This window comes from Sinohyriopsis cumingii, chromosome 12 (assembly GCF_028554795.1).
Source record: "Sinohyriopsis cumingii isolate HCF-2022 chromosome 12, ASM2855479v2, whole genome shotgun sequence".
NCBI lineage: Eukaryota > Metazoa > Mollusca > Bivalvia > Unionida > Unionidae > Sinohyriopsis > Sinohyriopsis cumingii.
The window spans coordinates 32,135,559-32,154,476 of NC_142972.1; the positions used below are offsets into that span (position 1 = coordinate 32,135,559).

An 18,918-nucleotide genomic window follows, 5' to 3' on the forward strand; every position below is an offset into this window, starting at 1 on the left:
CGTCTTGGCACCAGTGGTGAAACAAGTGGGTACGAAATCGCAAATCCTCGGGGGTCGTAGGTTTCAAATCGACGAGTAAATAGGCGTGTGGCGTTTGAGTGGCATCGTCGTACGCCTGAGTCAACCAAGGCGTTCCTAACTGTTTGGCTAAGACTTGCACTTGCGATTTATCTCGAGGGCTTTTAAACAAGACCACGTAATGCGCATTGAGACTGATGGTGCGATGGGCTTTACTTTGTTGAAACAAATTTTGGGTGATGTAAATGACACTGGCATTACGGTGATGCCCTTTGCGCGTGAACCACAATTTAATTTCTTCTTCGTCTTCTCCTAACATGTCGTCGAAAATGACCAAATGGGTTTGACGGGAGTCAGAGACGATGCCGTCGTCTTCTTTAGGAATGCCTTCCACAAACACGATGGAATCGCCTTGACTTTCTCGCAAGAGGCTGTACGCCGATTGCCACTCTTTGTAACACCACACGATCCGTTGAGGGGGTCGATCGATCAAATGATGTTTATGTTCGATCAAACGTTTGACGAATTCGGTTTTGCCTGAACCGCTAGGTCCAGTAATGAGCATGTTAAAGGGATGGCGAAGATACAAAGCCTCCCAACTGGCACGATCTAAGTGTTCGTCGATGACTTTGACAGTAGAGGAAGAGGGAGCAGAGACAGTAGAGGTAGCCATGGTGTGAGAAATGTCACTTGTGACACGAAAACGAACAAGACAAGAGTTTATATACTTTTTCAGAACACGTTTATTGAATGTTTTTTTTTCAAACATGAATACGAAAGACAAAAATACATAAAAGCCAAAGGCTTAAGTACAAGGATAAAAGGCACATGATAACGATGAACGTGGAATAAACACAAGTGTCTGTACAACAATCACATCTTTTGGGTAATGTTCTAACCAGTTCAACAGGGGGTAAGGTCACACAAGTGTCCTCCCGAAAGGGTCTTTCAGGTCTGTCCACGACAGTCCTGTCCTGGGTGACGGGTTCTTCTGGCACCGTCACTAACACGGGTTGAAAAGTAACTTTTTTCCTTGAACAACTCTCGTGCATACTGGGCCACTTCTTGGGTCCAAGCCTCAAAATCCCATTCTTTCCAGGCACGGACATCTGTCCAATGGGGATGTAAGTCACAAGCTACACACACATCGTCATACACGTCTTGGGTAGCTAAAAGTTGACGAATCTTTTTTTCCCGTAGAGGTCGAGAAGTATCCAGATGAAAACGCAAGGCTTTGAGCAAAAGGAGTTTTTCGTGACCATTTAAGGCCATGGAGGTGGTAAGTACTGATCGTAAAGAGTCCACAAAGAATCGGCTGGTAAACGAAATCCCAAAAAACAAGTCACTAAGACACACACCACTTGTCGTCCCAAATTGAATGGATACAGTTCTTGTAATAATCGATGGTAATGATCCACGGTTTGAATATGGTCATTGAGTTCCTTCCACGGAATCTGTTGGATGACATGTGACATAAGTCGTGGCATGGCAGCCTGTTTTTATAGTCTCTTTGTTTCGGAAACAATACACGTACTTTCTAGCCAGAGATCTTCGTTCTCCAGTAGGGAATCTAAATCTTGCATACTGTAACCGAAACTTCAGAGTTCGTTTAGAAGTTTCCTCTTCCTCTAAGTAGATTCCACGTAAAATATGTTGATAATCCTTTAACTTGTCTTCCTCAATGTATTGCTGTAGGTGAATCTCGAAGTAACCAAAATAATGAACATTTCGATCATTCACTAACTCAAAGTGTTGAACAAGGTCTGACCACTGAAACAATTTCTGACGAATCAGTTCTCTTATACCATTCAGGTACCAGTGGTTAAAGATCTGGTGACGTAACGGATGCAATTGTTCTTTACGTTTGACTTGTATTTTCACCAGCTCTCGGTAAATGCGTTCTCTCAACTCCACAGGCAAAGCACGAATGTTCTCTAGCAAAGTATCCATGAATAGGTCATACTAAATCCTCTTTGGTCTGACACAAGAAATGTACTGTTTGCACAAACATGGTTTCACTTCAGTGTCGAATTTAAATCGTTGAGTCACTAATCTACACATTACAATTCGTTCAGAAGTTTCCTCTTTCACTAAGTTGACATTGTGTTCAAGATGTTGGTAATTCGTTAACTCTTCCTCTGGAATTCGATGCAGTACGTTTACAATGATGTAGGTAGAATCGTCCATACCAAACCAATCCTTTTTAAAACTAGAGGATCGTTGATCAATGTCTGTCCGATGGAACACTTTCAATTGAATCAATCCTTGTATAGCCTTCAGGTACCAGTGGTTCAAACACCGGTGACGTAACGGATGCAATTGTTCTTTACGTTTCACTTGTATTTTGACCAGCTCTCGATAAATGCGTTCTCTCAACTCCACAGGCAAAGCACGAATGTTCTCTTGTAAAGTATCCATGAACAGATTATTATGGTAAGAAGTTACTTCAATGTCTCGGTCCCACTAAGGGCAAGTAATGACAATTCGGTGACCATCGAGCATGTTCTACGTAGGCCGAATCTTGCGGTTCCCAGTGGTGAAGTGTCACATCGCAACTGAAGCACCTGACTTTATCTCCTTCGCCCAAGTAGAAAAATCCGGCTCTGGCTAATTCTTCAGGGGTCGGTCCTCCCAGATACTTTGGCCATTTTCCTTTGAACGATTGAAGACGATTTTCAAAGTCGCAGTATTCCGACAAACGCACAGGAAACGAATATTCGTTTTTCACAGGTTCGTTTCGATGAGGGTTGGGTGACAGGAACAGGAGTTTGCTCAGGGCTGGATGACATCCGTAGGGAGGTAAACGTGAAGGTGAACATTCCCCTTTAAACCGGGTAAAATGTCTAAGAGGACGAGCGGCATCGCTTTCGCATCCCTCAGGTTTGACACGCACAGCATCACTTTCCATGACAGGGGCAGTGAGAACAAAGTTCCCATGATGCTTTACGGCATCGCTCAGGTCACAACGTACAGCATCGGTCCCATCGCAAGGCTCACAATCGCACTCGTCTGCAAACTCCGTTACGCAATTACAATGGTAACCACATGGACAATCGCAGTTTCCTTCCGGACATTTTCCGTCGCAATGCCTGGGTCTTATCCATCCAATATTAGTCACACTAGAGGAAGATACAACTTTTTTACAATCCCCAAACTGGAAAGATGTCTCTTTCAAAGTATTCATCTTGTTCACTCGGTCTTGGTAGTCACAATGAACTCTCGATCTTGACCATAGCCCCTTTTTATACTAGTCGCAATGCAGTCTCCAGCTTGTACATCTTTCCTTTTTTACGTTTTTTATGTCTTGTTTCGGAAGGTACCGTCTCTAAGGTACCGTCAACATTGTACCGTAGTGTAATGGGTGGAAAGGCCATAGAAAGGTAAGGGCAGTGCGGAGACCATCGAGTATGTTCCAGAATAGCTGAATCTTTATAGATACATAGATCCATTCGTAACTTCAGTCCGCAAGCGAAACACTGTACCTCGTATCCCAATCCTGACTCAGGTCCCAAGTAGACAAATCCTGTTCTAGCTAAAACATGCGAAGAAGGTAATCCTTCCCTATCCGTAGGCCATTTCTGAAACGTGTCCAATCGACGGGCACAATCACAATAGTCAGGTAAGAAGACTGGAAAATGGTAGGGTTTGAACTTGGAGTTCTCATCGGGTTTCTCACTCGATTCTTGCTGTGGCGAAGTCATCTTTCTGGTGGGTGGCTATCCTCTTACAACCAATGTTTTATACCAACGTGTCCATACGGTAAGGTGAAATGATTGGGAAGTCGCACTCGCTTCTGGTACACGATTTGATAGACTTTTTCCAAAGGTCGACTGACGATGTGATGAGTGGGTAAACGTACAATCTTGTTCGGTTGATAGGTGGTCACTTTAAAGTTTCCATCCTCTCCCGATTGCAAGGCTTCTTTCAATACCCCAAAGTTGACCACTCGACTGGTACGATAATTCAGAGTCAGTCCTTTCACTTTGCACGTCGTGTGCACTTCTCCTTGTTTGTCCCGGTATTCGTAGCCGTAATTTTTGGGACCGCCACTGACGAAACTTAGAATCTTGTCGTCGGGATGCTCGTCTGTCCAGGCTCCTAAACGGTCTCCTTCGATGCTAGGGTGATGTTGAATCGGGTGATGGATGTAAATGCAACTGTCCGTGTCAAAGTACAGGACGCGTTCTTCTAACAGTTCTAAAGCTTCGTACAATTTTAAGCGAGCATGGGCTGTCACGTAAGCCGCAATGATGACATTTCCAAAAGGGTCGTCTTGTACAAAGTCCAGATCTTCTTCGTAATTGACCAAGATCAAATTCTCTCGAACGACGTCCACGTGTTTCATGTATTTGGTTTTGTCGTGAATCATCTGGAAGTAGCGGGAAGGTTCTGTCAAATATTCCGTCTTGGGTAAACACGGTCGTTGTGCCATTTTACCCCACAAGCAATTTAACATCACTTTGGCAAACGATCGCCTGCCTTCGTTTTTCTCGATGTGGTCTAAAGTGATGCCTTCTTGTTCGTAGTATTTCTCTTTGAATTGTATTTGGTCTTCGGGAGTGTGACACCAGGAAGGATAGCCGCTGGCTTCTTGCTTCAGTTTCAAAAAGGCATCCACGTAGTCTGCGAAAATGCCTTTCTGCGTGGGGTCACCCTTGTGGTATTGTTGTGTCTTGGGAAAGTGACAAATTTCGTACACTTCTAACAGTTGGTATCCCATGTCCAGAGCTTTGAACAATTCTACGCTGACCCAGGTTCCCGTCAAGGCCCGTTCTTCCTGGGTGTGCTGACAAGGCTGATCTTGGTTGCACGTTTCGGCACAAGTACGGCACAAGGGAAACATCAGTTTGCCTTGACAATGGTGAGGTAAGACGGGATGGTATAGGTTCGTGGGAGGCAAAACTTTGCACTTGATCAAGCCTTCGTATTGTCGAATGTTGACCAGGTTGATGTGTTCCGTCAGCAATTGCGGGTGCCCTACAGGAAAGCGACAATATTTGCACACGTAGGGATACAGCGAACACACGTCCAAGTATTTCATTTCTTCTCCTTTCTCTTCGTCGGCTTGGTACAGCAAACAGGTGGCATTGGTCCTTCCTCCGTACAAACTATCCCTCGGGTTCAGCGGGTCCATGAACTGGTAACTTTCCACGAGGCGTTTAAACTCGGGATCGGTTTTCATACGGTGATCGTATTCGTGTTCCCACATTTCCACCACTTGGTATCCTTCTTGTTCTAACTTTAGGCGTCGCTGACAAGTGTCCTGGTACAAGTCTTCCATGGTTCGTTGTAAAAACTGATTTTTAGTGCCACGGTCAGGGTAACAGACGGGACATCCGTGAAATAAGCAACCGTTAAACTCGTACACGATCTTTGGGTTTTCTAAGTCCCAGCCATCGACCGAATACGTTCCGATGGTCTTTTCGCCCCCTCCGTTGCGGGCATGCTGAATCCACTTGTCTTCCTTGTCGCACAAGTAATGTAACCAACGTAGGGCTTTGACCGAGTATTGACGTTTGACATAGTGGGTAGTTTGAGGGCTGATGACAGCCACGGTGTTTTCAGGCATGAATCGTTGTCGATACACTAAGGAACACGCTTTGGCAATGGTGCAAGCTTCTTTCAAAGGATCGACCCCTCCGTGTTCCATGAACAGTTCTCGAAATTTTCCACAGCAACGACGTAAAATGTCCACGTCGGAACGACAATACTTTAGCATTTCTTCCTGAAAGTCGAAAGGGTCCGAGGCGTGAGCCTGGTACCAAGCGTAGAAAGCTTCTCGTTGTTCGGTACGCATGTTGTCGGGGTCGTAATAGTGAGCCTCAGGTAAATGGGGTAGAACGGCGTGTTGATTGGCTTCCGTATTGAAAAAGTGTGGAAACTACCCTTTAACCATTTCTGTCATTCCAAACGTTTTAGGCATTCGACTCAAAGGCATGGCCAAATAGCTCATCGAATCTTTAAACTGTACTTGTCCCACTTGCATGAAAATGATTTTGGCTCCGTTCAAAGTCACTTTAGGACGTTCGGTGCCATGTTCCGTATAGTATCTGAGAAGAAACTGTCCATCGTATCCGGAGAAATTGTGAGCCATCACCGTGGCATGACGATGACAATCTCCGTAACGTTCGATGTCCTCTTGGCTCCACGTCTTGTCGATGGGGTCTAAGACCCATTGGGCAAAATCGGCTAACGTGTTCGGCCCCCGAAAGATTTTTTCACGCCCTCCAGGAATCTTGCTGCAGTGAGGGCAATGACTGAAGATAGGTTCTTGAATGCACTTCTCGCACGCTCGATGAGCCACGCAGAAATTAGGAATGTGAATGCCAGTCTCTTGCATACATTCGAAATCGAAAAAGATGAAATTGCCTTTCTTCTTGTGACCGTCCTCTTTCTCTGGTGGGGGATGGTATTTTTGCACGTAGCATTGGTGTTTCAAGTCCACGATGTGATGACAAATGTGACATTTCTTTTTTCCTCAACATACGTGTGCCTTGGTACTATTGGTACGTATGCCTTGTCCACACGTAGGGCACAATCTCAGGAGTTGACAAGCACATTTCTGCTGTGAACCTTGCGTCTTCAGATGTTGTTGGTAACAGGTAGGGCTGACAAACGTGCGCAGACAAGTTGAACAAGGCACTGGTTCTTCGCTCAGACAGGGTGAAGAGGCCAAACATCCTGAGCATTTCAATCCACAATGCTTGTGTTGCTCTCGATTATTATAACCATGGTCACATTTCTCACAGTAATAACCGTATCCCAGGAATCCGGTGATACTGGTAATGGTATCGAAATGGTCATCGTGATGATAAACATGAATGTATTTTCCGTCCTTAAAATCTTGCCCTCGAAACAACAGAGGTCCGCGCACTTCTTGAGGGTGCACTTTCAAGGTGTATCGTGGAGCTAGGGCATCTTGCAATTTTTGCATCTCAGGAATGCCACAGGGTGTGTCTTTGGACAGGCCAGCTTGTTGCAACAGGAGTTCTGCTTCGTTTCGTTGTTTGGCTCTGTCCGATTGTCGAATAGTTTTCCAGGTTCTTTTCCATTCCACCGTGTCGTTCTTGTTGGCATAGGTTCGTCCCACCACGATGGCACGGGCTAAACACATCTGGTCATGAGGATTGTAAATTTGGACAAGGCTACGCTTAATGCTGCGAAGCTCGTTCACCAATAACATCTTTTTGCGTCCGGTCCCTTGAGGAGGAGAGACGTGGGTCATGTCCAATGTGGCTTTACCATCGGTGATGTCAAACTGGTCATTAGATTGTTGCACGTGTTGAATCTTGTCCATGACTTTGGAAGCGGTCAATTCTGCAGGGGTGCTAAACTCGATCCAAACAGGGGATTTCAAACCGTCGTGTTGTATGGAAAGTCTCAAGCGATCGTCTTCTTTGGGTTGACATTGTCGCTTGAGTGCAGTGAGCAGAGAATCCCACACTCCGGTGATGAACCCTTCTGCTTTCTCTAACGGTACTTCGGACTTGAAATCTTTAAACTTCACCGTGTATTTGTAAGCCGTGGTTCTAAATTTTCTAGAGGAGCGCTTTTCCGTCTCTCGAATGGAATAGTATTTTTCAGGGTTGACTAAGGGTGGTGAACTTGGTTTAGAGGGTTCTGATTCTGGTTCACTCATGTCCTCTTCAAAATCACTGGCATGAATTTGTGCCAAGATTTCAGCCCTGGTACGAGGCGATAGATCACGTTTCTGCCTCTTACTTTCTTTTTCTTCTTTCTTCTCGAATGAATTAGATCGTTTCATCTTGAAAGCAAAAAGTCAAATGACTCAAGTTCAAACACCATGAGCTACTTTATAGTCATAGCAGACCAGCGTATATAAAAGGGTGTGTGTCTTGTCCTTTCACTATTCATTTCACTCTCAAGCCGAGCACAACGATGGAAGAGACTAACCAGATGGAACGTTTCGTCAGAGCTTTGCGAGGGGTCATTAGAAAATTCTCTTCAGACCAGCCGACGGACTACTCTCCTTCCTTTAGAGATAAAAGTCAAGATACTTGCTATATCTGCCAGAAGAAAGGGCATTGGTCTTCAGAGTGTCCAGACCGTCAAAAAAGAACAAAAACAGGGGCTAAAAAAGACAAAAGTCAAGATACCTGTTATTATTGTAAAGAAAAAGGACATTGGTCTCCAGATTGCCCAAAAAAGAAACAAGAGGAGTCAGAAGAAAAGAAGGATTCTTCAGAAGAAGAGAGGGATTCTTCAGAAGAAGAGAGGGATTCTTCAGAAGAAGAGAGGGATTCTTCAGAGGAAGAAAGCAGACAGGTGAAGAAAAAGAAACAGGAGAAGAAAAGAAGAAGGGAAGAAAGTGAGGAGGAAGAAGAGGAAAAGAGTGTGACAGTGAAGAAATTAAAAAAACAGAGAGACTAAAAAAGGAGAAAGAAGAAGTCAATGAACTTTAAATTAAGTGTTGTGTTGTGAATTGGATTGTAAAAAATGGAGAAAAGAATAAATGAATGATATAAGGTAAGAGTCTTTGAGTTTTGATTTTAAAATAAGAAGCTAAACTCAAGCACTCATACAAAGACACGTACTATAGGGTAAAATGGGTGGGTTATTTTTTTTTTTTTGAGTTATTGGCAAATTGAAATTGTATTTCTTTTCGAGATATGTGGGTGGCCCTGAAAAGGGCCTTTTTTCTTTATGATGTAGGGGTGAGTTTAAGCAATCAACTTTAACTGCCTTATGCCTTTGCCACGGCCAAGGCCTACTTCTGGACTGCGTAATGTTGATGATGATGATAATGATTGGGTTGAAACCACTAAGGGTGGTACGGTAGGCTTAGTCACAGGGTTGACGTGTTTAGCTCGGGAAGGTCGTATTCTCTTCGGTCGTGATAAAGAAGACTGATACATTTGTTTCAGACTTCTTAACTCCGCTAAAATGTCCAACAGTACCGTGACCGTTTGATTTTCACCCTCTTGTTTCTTTGCTGCTACTTCTTCTTGCTGTTGTTTTTTTCTTACCTCTTCTTCTTGTTGCTGTTGCTGTAGGAGAAAAGCCTGTTCCGCTTCCTTTTGTCGTTGTATAAATTTCTCCAATTCTTCTTTCTGTCTCTGTCTAAAATTCTCCACTTGCGGTAATGAAGAAGGTAACGAAGGTTCCGGAACAAATTCTTGCGAGGAGAGAAAATCGACAAAATCCCAATTCACCTCTTCTGAAAGTAAGTCCGGGTTCCCTTGGGCGGTCTCCCCTGCTGGTGCACCCCATTGGATCGTTTTCTGAGTTTCCGTCATGTTGAATCACTGTCGCATAGATTGACTGCACACAAGCACTAGCGAATCTATATAGACTACGTGACGTCACAGACTGCTCTCTTCGGATTGGATGCGGGCTGACTGAATTCTGTAACGCGTGTTAGGATTGGTGAATGAACTCAATCCGTTTCAATCCTTTCTGTCCCTATAAATAAGCGCAGTTCACTGCATTGATTCACCTATTGTCGGAGCCTCAACATGTGGACAGACGTTGAATCTTCAACCCTTGTGTCAACAATGATGTTCAGGACGGACATGCTCATGTATGTCCGATCCAAGTGGACCGTTGTCCACAGGACCAGCAGCAGCCTGTGGATAAGAAGAGTCTATATAGAGAGACAAGGTTGCCTCAAGAGGACTCTGATGTATGGCCCTGCTGTAAGACGAAGTTTGAGGACAAGAAGATGTCGCAAATGCCCTTTATGTTAAGGGCATATTAACATAAACCAAAGGCCCTTTTCAGGGCCAGCCGTATTTCTCGAAAAGAGATAGTCTTTCCATTGCCTACCCCTTTTTTAAAAAAATTTTTTTAAAAAATCCCATGTTCAATTTCCATTGACGCTATACAGTCCCACCCTGTTTAAATCCTTTGACGCTATACAGTCCCAATTCCCATGTTCAATTCCTCTTGAGGCTATATCGTCCCACGATTTTTCTCTATGTTAAATTCCCATTGAGGCTATATGTTCCCACGATTTTTCTCCATGTTAAATTTCCATTGAGGCTATATGTTCCCAAAGGTGTTTTTAATGCTAATTCCCATTGAGGCTATAGGATCCCCATTCACTACTTATGTCTCTGTCCCGCCAAACATTCTAGGGTTTTTCCCGCTCTTTGGTCCCGATTGAGGTCAGCCCCTTACTATACTGTTACCAATCTTCAGTACGGTGATGTCACCTTACCTGTTCCATTCCTATTGTGTTTACACAACAACTCCACTTTCCTTTGACGCCATACAGACCCAATATTCCCCATGTTCAATTCCCCTTGAGGCTATAGTGTCCCAGGGTTTGCTAAAAATCTTGAGGCTATAGTGTCCGGAGGTGGTGGGTCTGTAATGTATTTTCCCATTGAGGCTATATGTTCCCACGACCTTTTTGACTGGGATTTCCATTGAGGCTATAGTATCCCACTACACTACTACTAATATAATCTAACCAAAGTTTCTTAAATCCTGATTGTTGAATGTTCTGCGCCTTATATGTCATCAAAAATCTTCCGGACGAAAATTATTGAGTTTCACGATAGTGGTCGATCAGGTGCTCAACTAGATCAAGAAAAGAGGACATATGGTCTACCATAATAAACAAAAGGGTAGTACGAACTGTTTTTCAACCGGCGCAGCTTTCGTTGTAACATCACAACGTGCATAATCCAATTAAGAGTTAATGTTGTGGGGGGTTTTTTTGGGGGGGAGGGTTGTTGAGTTTATAGTGGTCTTTTGAACATTCCACTGCATGGTCTTAATCTTTTATCTAAACTGGCATATGTGATATGTGTAAAACTTCAATATTCGAAGCGAAGGCTGTTTTGTTTTGTTTGACATCCGAATGAAACTTGGAATTGATGCTTTTATGAGTTCATTTGTGTCTTGGCCGTGAGTAACCAGTTTTCCTTCTTTAAATCTATTTTCGTGTTCCTTAACAGTTATTCTACCTACAGGGGCTACTTAATAATAATAATAATAATAATAATAATAATAATGACTTTGTATTGCGCATAATCTTTAGAAGCTCTAAGCGCTTTACAACATTAGACAACACCTATAAGATAAGAAACATAATAATATTATTACAAAAACAAACAACATGAAATTAGAAAAACATTAAACAATAAAAAAAAACATGCTGAGAATATTTCAGGTAGGAAACATTATTAGGTCTTTAAGTTTGTTCTTACAAATGAAATGTATGACTAATGGTAAATGGTTATAGTAATGGGGTCCAATAGTCAAAATGTGCATAACATCGACCCCATCAGTTACGATGGGGGAGTAGCGAGATTTTTTTCCCACCCACCCCCACATGGTAACTATCATGGTCTGCGTCTTACATTGTAGGACTGTGAGTCCAATTGTTAATTTGTCAGCCTTTAAATTCCTAATCCCTATAAACTCCTAATCCTAATTACCTATAGTTTTAAATTCATTTGTAATGAGCTACAGTGAAAGTGCTGTGCAGCATAACCCTAATGTTCTTCTTGGCCGATTTTGAGTTTCTCAGCTTTTTCCCCTCAAATCAAGTCAAAGAAAGAATTGCACTAAAAAGCCTGAAACTCGTATTCAAGCCTCTTATTGCATGATCTTCCTCCATTAAATCTAGAGATTTAATCTTTCGTATGGAGGACGCCATCCTATATTAATTCTGGAACTAACGCTGGACTGGATGTAGTCTGTAACAGTGCACCGTTCTTGCTCTTTCATTAAGCGTGGATCAAGCGCACCCACAAATGTGCTCGTGTTAAGAATTGCCCTGTCCTTTTAGCCGATATTCCTTTATCTTGCGCCGTTTGATAATTGGAACTTGCTTGCATACTTCAATCCTTTACATTAAACATCATTTTTTTTTTTGCTAACTTTACAAAATGGAAGGAGCAACAGTACATGGAGAAGAGAAAGTTGCCATTGTGGGAAGGTTGTTTTCATAGTTCTTTTGAGTGTATTCATTCATTACTAGGGCACTTGCCGATCGGTGTAAAAAGCAAAACTCCTTGCAGAATACGACTTAAATCACGGAATATTTTCATGTTTGATTGCACAGATCAGATGCAAGATTTATCCTGTCGTGATGTAATGAATGAGTGTACCTTTATAGTTCTTAAGGTATTTTTAGAAGACGAATGCAGATTCCAGATTGTACGATACATTTTTTTACTCCCGTGACCGGGTCAAGTTAACGCAAGTGGTTATGAAATATGAACACAATCCAAACATTATGCAATGTGGTTTTGTATCATTACATAGATAGCAGATTAATTTAAGCTTAATGTTGAACAAGGAAGTATTTGAGTATTTTAATCGAAGCTTTTAAGTCAAAATTTTTCCAGTGGCTGCAGATGAAGTTTATACCATGTTGAAAGTACCATACTGTTGCCTAAATAACATACTATATAGCTTCTCACTGACATTGAACTTTAATGTCCAATTCATTTATCAAAGTAGGACAAACTTTAATGTCAGTGAGAAGCTATATATCATGTTATTTAGGCAACAGTATGGTATTTTCAACATGGTATAAGCTTTAATTTAAAGCTTATACCATGTTGAAAATACCTTACTGTTGCCTAAATAACATGATATATAGCTTCTCACTGACGTTAAAGTTTGTCCTATTTTGATAAATGAATTGGCTTATGTCTTCAGATTACTTATATAACATGTCGGGATAAATTTCAGAACTGAAAATTATGGGGGGGGATTCTGTCATCCATTTAAAAAGGGTTAATTATATGAAAATATAATGAGTTAAATGAAGGAAAAAGGTAGGGCTTAGAAATATGATGCACTATTTTCACACATTTAAGTTTTTTGGTATGATTGTTAAGAAATAAGCACAAGTTCCTCATTCTAGAATAGACGATGCATTATGACCAAGAGCAAAAGCTTTTAAAACAAAGTAGTCCCTGATCATAACACTGAGAAGTATATTATATGGTTATATCTTGTTATAATGCAGTCCTTTGGAGCCATAGTGTACAACTACAAGTTTGTAAGAGACAACCTTATGATAAAGTACATAATATAATTCTACAGTACTACTACTCGATGAAATGGGATCAGTGACCATAACTTACAACAGGAACTGCATTATAATGAAGGACATTAGAGTGCAGGACTGCTGAAAATAAATAATCAAGGGTTTTGTGGAATGGAATGTCAGTCCTGATGACTATTTAAGCAGAACTCGGTATCTGATGTAGATGTACTACAGCTTTCAGAAACTTTAACACAAAGTTATACCATTGTTCAAGATTGCTGCTATGTCGCCTCACTGAGTGATTCATGAATAAATGAATAAATTTCATAAATTCACCACCTTATGTGACATATCAATTGTGGTGGCCTTCATGGTTCCTACAAACAATTTAGAGACCCAATGAGGAAATATTCTCTCTAAAAATGATATAATCCCATCCCTAATCAAAAGAATTGAAATACCCCCAAAAATATAATTTGGAGGATGGATGGGTGAGGCAAAACCATGAAAATTGATACCCCAACAAATTAATTGTAAATAACTGAATATGTGAGACTAATCATAAATTTACTAAATGCATAATGCATAAAGGCAATGATAACTTGTATTAACTTGGAGTAAAATTTTAATCTCACCAACTTTTTTTGGCATCCTGTCTGGGTTTTTTAGTACTTTAAAGTTTTGTTTCCAGTGATAAAACATTTATATTTTCATCAACAGTGCATGTATTATAATTTTTTTGTGCAAGGGGCATAACTTGTTTTGATATCAATACAACCAGTTTTTAAGGTGCTTACCAGTTTTTATGTACTTTTGAGAGAGTGACATATGAAAGGTGAAGTTGTCTGCATTTAAAACATGCACAGTGGAGAAAATGTTGGCATACCTCTATGCTACAATAATGTAATGTGGATGATATTTCTTTGGATATTGTACTTTTCGAAATTGTACATGATCTAACCACATTGCTAACTAAAATGACTGCTCCTTTGTGCTAAAACTTCAGCCTGAATTAGTCTAAAGTACACTTTCCATAGAAGCTATTAAAATAGGGAAAATGAATTTTGCCAGACTAGACAATACCAACTTCTGAACATTCATTGAATGAATATATAAAATGTTAAAAAATTATTGGCTCTTTCTTTTTTTCAATTTACTTCTGAAATTCAGGAAGTGAAAATGACCAAGTGGAGCTAGCACTTTTCTGAAAGGTGCACATCTGGAGTAAGGCCGGGCTGTATACTCTATAATCCATATTACATGCATCAGTCATACACCAAAATGAAGGAAATTAAAGGTTCTTTGAAAAATACCTAAGATGGACAATGTCTTTTTTAAGTAGCCAGTATAACCAGTGAGAAAACTCAGGGAAATTCTTTTTCTTTAAAATTCTAACTCAATGCAAACTACGAAACTGTAGATCATCACATGAAAACAAATTTGACATATGTATGCAATTGTTTTTCTCATTTTCATATCATTATGTATGATGTTCTGAATAAAATGGTACATTCATATTGATGTTAAGCATGAAAATAATCTAATTATGCTTATTTTGCTCTTGCTTACATAATTTGCCGTGAGGCTTGTTTGTGTGAGTAGTGACCTTAATTATGGGGAAATTAGAATCTTAGAATATAGGAATAAAATCAACTTAAATTTAAAACTGTTGCATTGAGCAAAAGAAATGTATAGTGAAAATATTTATTTTCATTTATTTGATATGAAATTAAAAAATCAATGATGACAAAGCAAATTCTTCCATATTAAAAATGAAGCAAATATTTGACCGTTGACCTTTATGAACCTCATCTGTTCCATCCCTTTTCAAACTGTAAAATTTGTTGCTGACATCTCAGGAATAATTCTGGCTAGTTTTATGTTCCTGTCTTTCAGCATAACATTGGTTGCTATGTTGACAAAATGTAATGTACATTTTTAAAATAGGTCACTTTGTATCATAAGGGGGGTGGGGCTGGACTTGTTTGAGACTCTGACCGTAATAAATGCTGTTCTCTGGGGGGGAAATACAGGAGAATTATTAAAAGGACTGTTTTGATGCTTGCGACTTAAATGTTTCAGCCATACGGTCAAAATTAAATTATACAGTAATAATACCTTAGCGCTCTGTAAGGGGGTGCTGTTGTGTACTTTTGAGAGAGTGACATGTGTAAGATGAAGTTGTTTTCATTTAAAACATGCACAGTGGAGAGTTGTTGTTGTGGGATTTAACACCATTTTTCACCACAGGATAGTCTATACATGGCGGCCAGTATTAACAGTGGAGGAGGAACCCGAGAAAACACCGGAAAGAACCACCGACCCACAAGAAGCTACTGGCAAGCTTTCTCACATACCCACATAGGCCGAACCCATGACTCAAACCCACGCAGACAGAGGTGAGATGGCAGTGATCCGTAACAGTGAGCGCTTTAGACCACTCGGCCACTCGGGGGTCCCCACAGTGGAGAGAATGTTGGCATACCTCTATGCTACTTTGATGTAATGTGGCTGACATTTCTTAGGATATTGTACTTTTGGAAATTGTAAATGATCTAAGCACACTGCTAACTAAAATGACTGCTCCCTTGTGCTAAAAAAAAAAATCAGCCTGAATTAGTCTAAAGTACACTATACTTAACAGCTATTAAAATAGGGAAAATGAATTTTTCCACTTTAAACAATACCAACTTCTGAAAGTGCAATGAATTAATTGCCAAATATATCAAATGTAAAAAAAAGTTAGCGGCTCTTTTTTTAAATATAATTTACCTCTGAAGTTCAGGAAGTGAAAATGACCAAGTGAAGCTAGCACTTTTATGAAAGGTGCACATCTGGAGTAAGGCCAAGCTGTATACTCTATAACCCGTATTACACCTGTTAATCATACATCAAAATAAAGGGAATTAAAGGTTCTTTGAAAAATACCTAAGATGAACAAAGTCTTTTTTAAATAGCCATTATAACCAGTGAGGAAACCCTATGCAAATTACAAAATTGCAGGGTGCCACTTTAAGTCTTTAATGTTGTTACCTCCCCTGGTTATTGTAGCTAATAAAACTGTCTATAAAATGAAATTGTGGGGATGCTTTGTGTTGGTCATGAATACTATTGCAACTCTTTTATATGAGATGATGAAAGTGCAAACATGTTAAACATGAGTTAGGTTATTTGGATCTGTAAATGTTGGATTTGGTTACAGTCACCATATAAAAAGAACATGAATGATGTTCATCTTTCTATTATTTGCACAGTATATTTTTTGCTAATGTCAAACAGAAATGATAATATGCATCCTGTTAAAATTTGAATTATGCAGATTAATTTATTAGGGATGATCAGTTATTCAGGTACTCCATATTTTTTATAAAGACATCCTGAAGGGATGTTGAGACTTCATATAAACAAAGATCTTATTCTGAGCAACATTTTAAAAATAAAGTGCATGTCTGTGTTTTGCTTTATCATGAGATCTTGCCATTTAATAAAGTGCGTGTCTATGTTTTGTTTTATTATGAGATGTGGCCATTTAATAAAGTGTGTGTCTGTGTTTTGTTTCATTATGAGATGTGGCCATTTAATAAAGTGTGTGTCTGTGTTTTGTTTCATTATGAGATGTGGCCATTTAATAAAGTGTGTGTCTGTGTTTTGTTTCATTATGAGATGTGGCCATTTAATAAAGTGTGTGTCCGTGTTTTGTTTCATTGTGAGATCTGGCCATTTAATAAAGTGCATGTCTGTGTTTTGTTTCATTATGAGATCTGGCCATTTAATAAAGTGTGTGTCTGTGTTTTGTTTTATTATGAGATCTGGCCATTTAATAAATTGCGTGTCTGTGTTTGTTTTATTATGAGATCTGGCCATTTAATAAAGTGTGTGTCTGTGTTTTGTTTTATTAAGAGATCTGGCCATTTAATAAAGTGCATGTCTGTGTTTTGTTTTATTATGAGATCTGGCCATTTAATAAATTGCATGTCTGTGTTTTGTTTTATTATGAGATCTGGCCATTTAATAAAGTGCATGTCTGTGTTTTGTTTTATTATGAGATCTGGCCATTTAATAAATTGTGTGTCTGTGTTTGTTTTATTATGAGATGTGGCCATTTAATAAAGTGTGTGTCTGTGTTTTGTTTCATTATGAGATGTGGCCATTTAATAAAGTGTGTGTCCGAGTTTTGTTTCATTGTGAGATCTGGTCATTTAATAAAGTGCATGTCTGTGTTTTGTTTCATTATGAGATCTGGCCATTTAATAAATTGTGTGTCTGTGTTTGTTTTATTATGAGATGTGGCCATTTAATAAAGTGTGTGTCTGTGTTTTGTTTCATTATGAGATCTGGCCATTTAATAAAGTGTGTGTCTGTGTTTTGTTTTATTATGAGATCTGGCCATTTAATAAAGTGCATGTCTGTGTTTTGTTTTATTATGAGATCTGGCCATTTAATAAATTGCATGTCTGTGTTTTGTTTTATTATGAGATCTGGCCATTTAATAAAGTGCATGTCTGTGTTTTATTTTATTATGAGATCTGGCCATTTAATAAATTGTGTGTCTGTGTTTGTTTTATTATGAGATGTGGCCATTTAATAAAGTGTGTGTCTGTGTTTTGTTTTATTATGAGATCTGGCCATTTAATAAATTGCGTGTCTGTGTTTGTTTTATTATGAGATCTGGCCATTTAATAAAGTGCATGTCTGTGTTTTGTTTTATTATGAGATGTGGCCATTTAATAAATTGTGTGTCTGTGTTTGTTTTATTATGAGATGTGGCCATTTAATAAAGTGTGTGTCTGTGTTTTGTTTCATTATGAGATCTGGCCATTTAATAAAGTGTGTGTCTGTGTTTTGTTTTATTATGAGATCTGGCCATTTAATAAATTGCGTGTCTGTGTTTGTTTTATTATGAGATCTGGCCATTTAATAAAGTGCATGTCTGTGTTTTGTTTTATTATGAGATCTGGCCATTTAATAAAGTGCATGTCTGTGTTTTGTTTTATTATGAGATCTGGCCATTTAATAAATTGCATGTCTGTGTTTTGTTTTATTATGAGATCTGGCCATTTAATAAAGTGCATGTCTGTGTTTTGTTTTATTATGAGATCTGGCCATTTAATAAATTGTGTGCCTGTGTTTGTTTTATTATGAGATGTGGCCATTTAATAAAGTGTGTGTCTGTGTTTTGTTTTATTATGAGATCTGGCCATTTAATAAAGTGCATGTCTGTGTTTTGTTTTATTATGAGATCTGGCCATTTAATAAAGTGCATGTCTGTGTTTTGTTTTATTATGAGATCTGGCCATTTAATAAATTGCGTGTCTGTGTTTGTTTTATTATGAGATCTGGCCATTTAATAAAGTGCATGTCTGTGTTTTGTTTTATTATGAATCTGGCATTTAATAAAGTGCATGTCTGTGTTTGTGTTTTGTTTTATTAAGAGATCTGGTCATTTAATCTCAAAATCTTCTGAATTTTGACTTGAGTTATCTCAGTTTTGCTATGTTTGTAAATATTGATTTTCTAAATATGCATTTTGTCTTTATGATTTGCTCATGTAAGATACTGATGCAAGAAACAAACTGTAGGTCAGAGAAGATATTCTCTTTGGATATGAATAAAACCTGAATAATTGCCAACAGAAAAAAAATGATTTTGATTGCAGAGCACAATTAGCTTTACTTACATGAAAATGAAGATAAAAATTAAAATATATTTAGAATGAGATTATGTTTCTTTTATTAAAAAAATTAAGAGAAATATGATACGATTTTTATAATGTATTTATTAATATCTGAGTGTGCACTTAAGCTGAGGAGCTTGATGAATAATTTGGTACCCAGATGGCTGAGTGGTCGAAAGTACATGCCTTACCAATCACTGCCATCTCACCTCTGTTAACATGGGTTCAGATCTCAGACTAGGTCAATGTGGGC

At 39.3% G+C, this 18,918-nt stretch overlaps 1 protein-coding gene across 3 annotated transcripts in view; it reads left to right on the top strand.

The window, feature by feature from the left end:
* LOC149786201 (lambda-crystallin-like) overlaps positions 1 to 18,918 on the top strand; it is a 96,822-nt gene that overhangs the window by 56,835 nt on the left and 21,069 nt on the right. Inside the window, exon 1 of one of the 3 annotated variants that reach the window (XM_089976558.1) lies at positions 11,726 to 11,929. The exons of 1 other annotated variant lie outside the window; for it this stretch is intronic. In XM_089976558.1, coding sequence (XP_089832684.1) covers positions 11,880 to 11,929 — 50 coding nt within the window. In that variant the 5' untranslated portion in view covers positions 11,726 to 11,879. Of the gene's footprint in view, positions 1 to 11,725; positions 11,930 to 12,007; positions 12,118 to 18,918 lie in introns of those variants that run through there. One more of the 3 variants, XM_089976560.1, reaches the window with a different exon arrangement.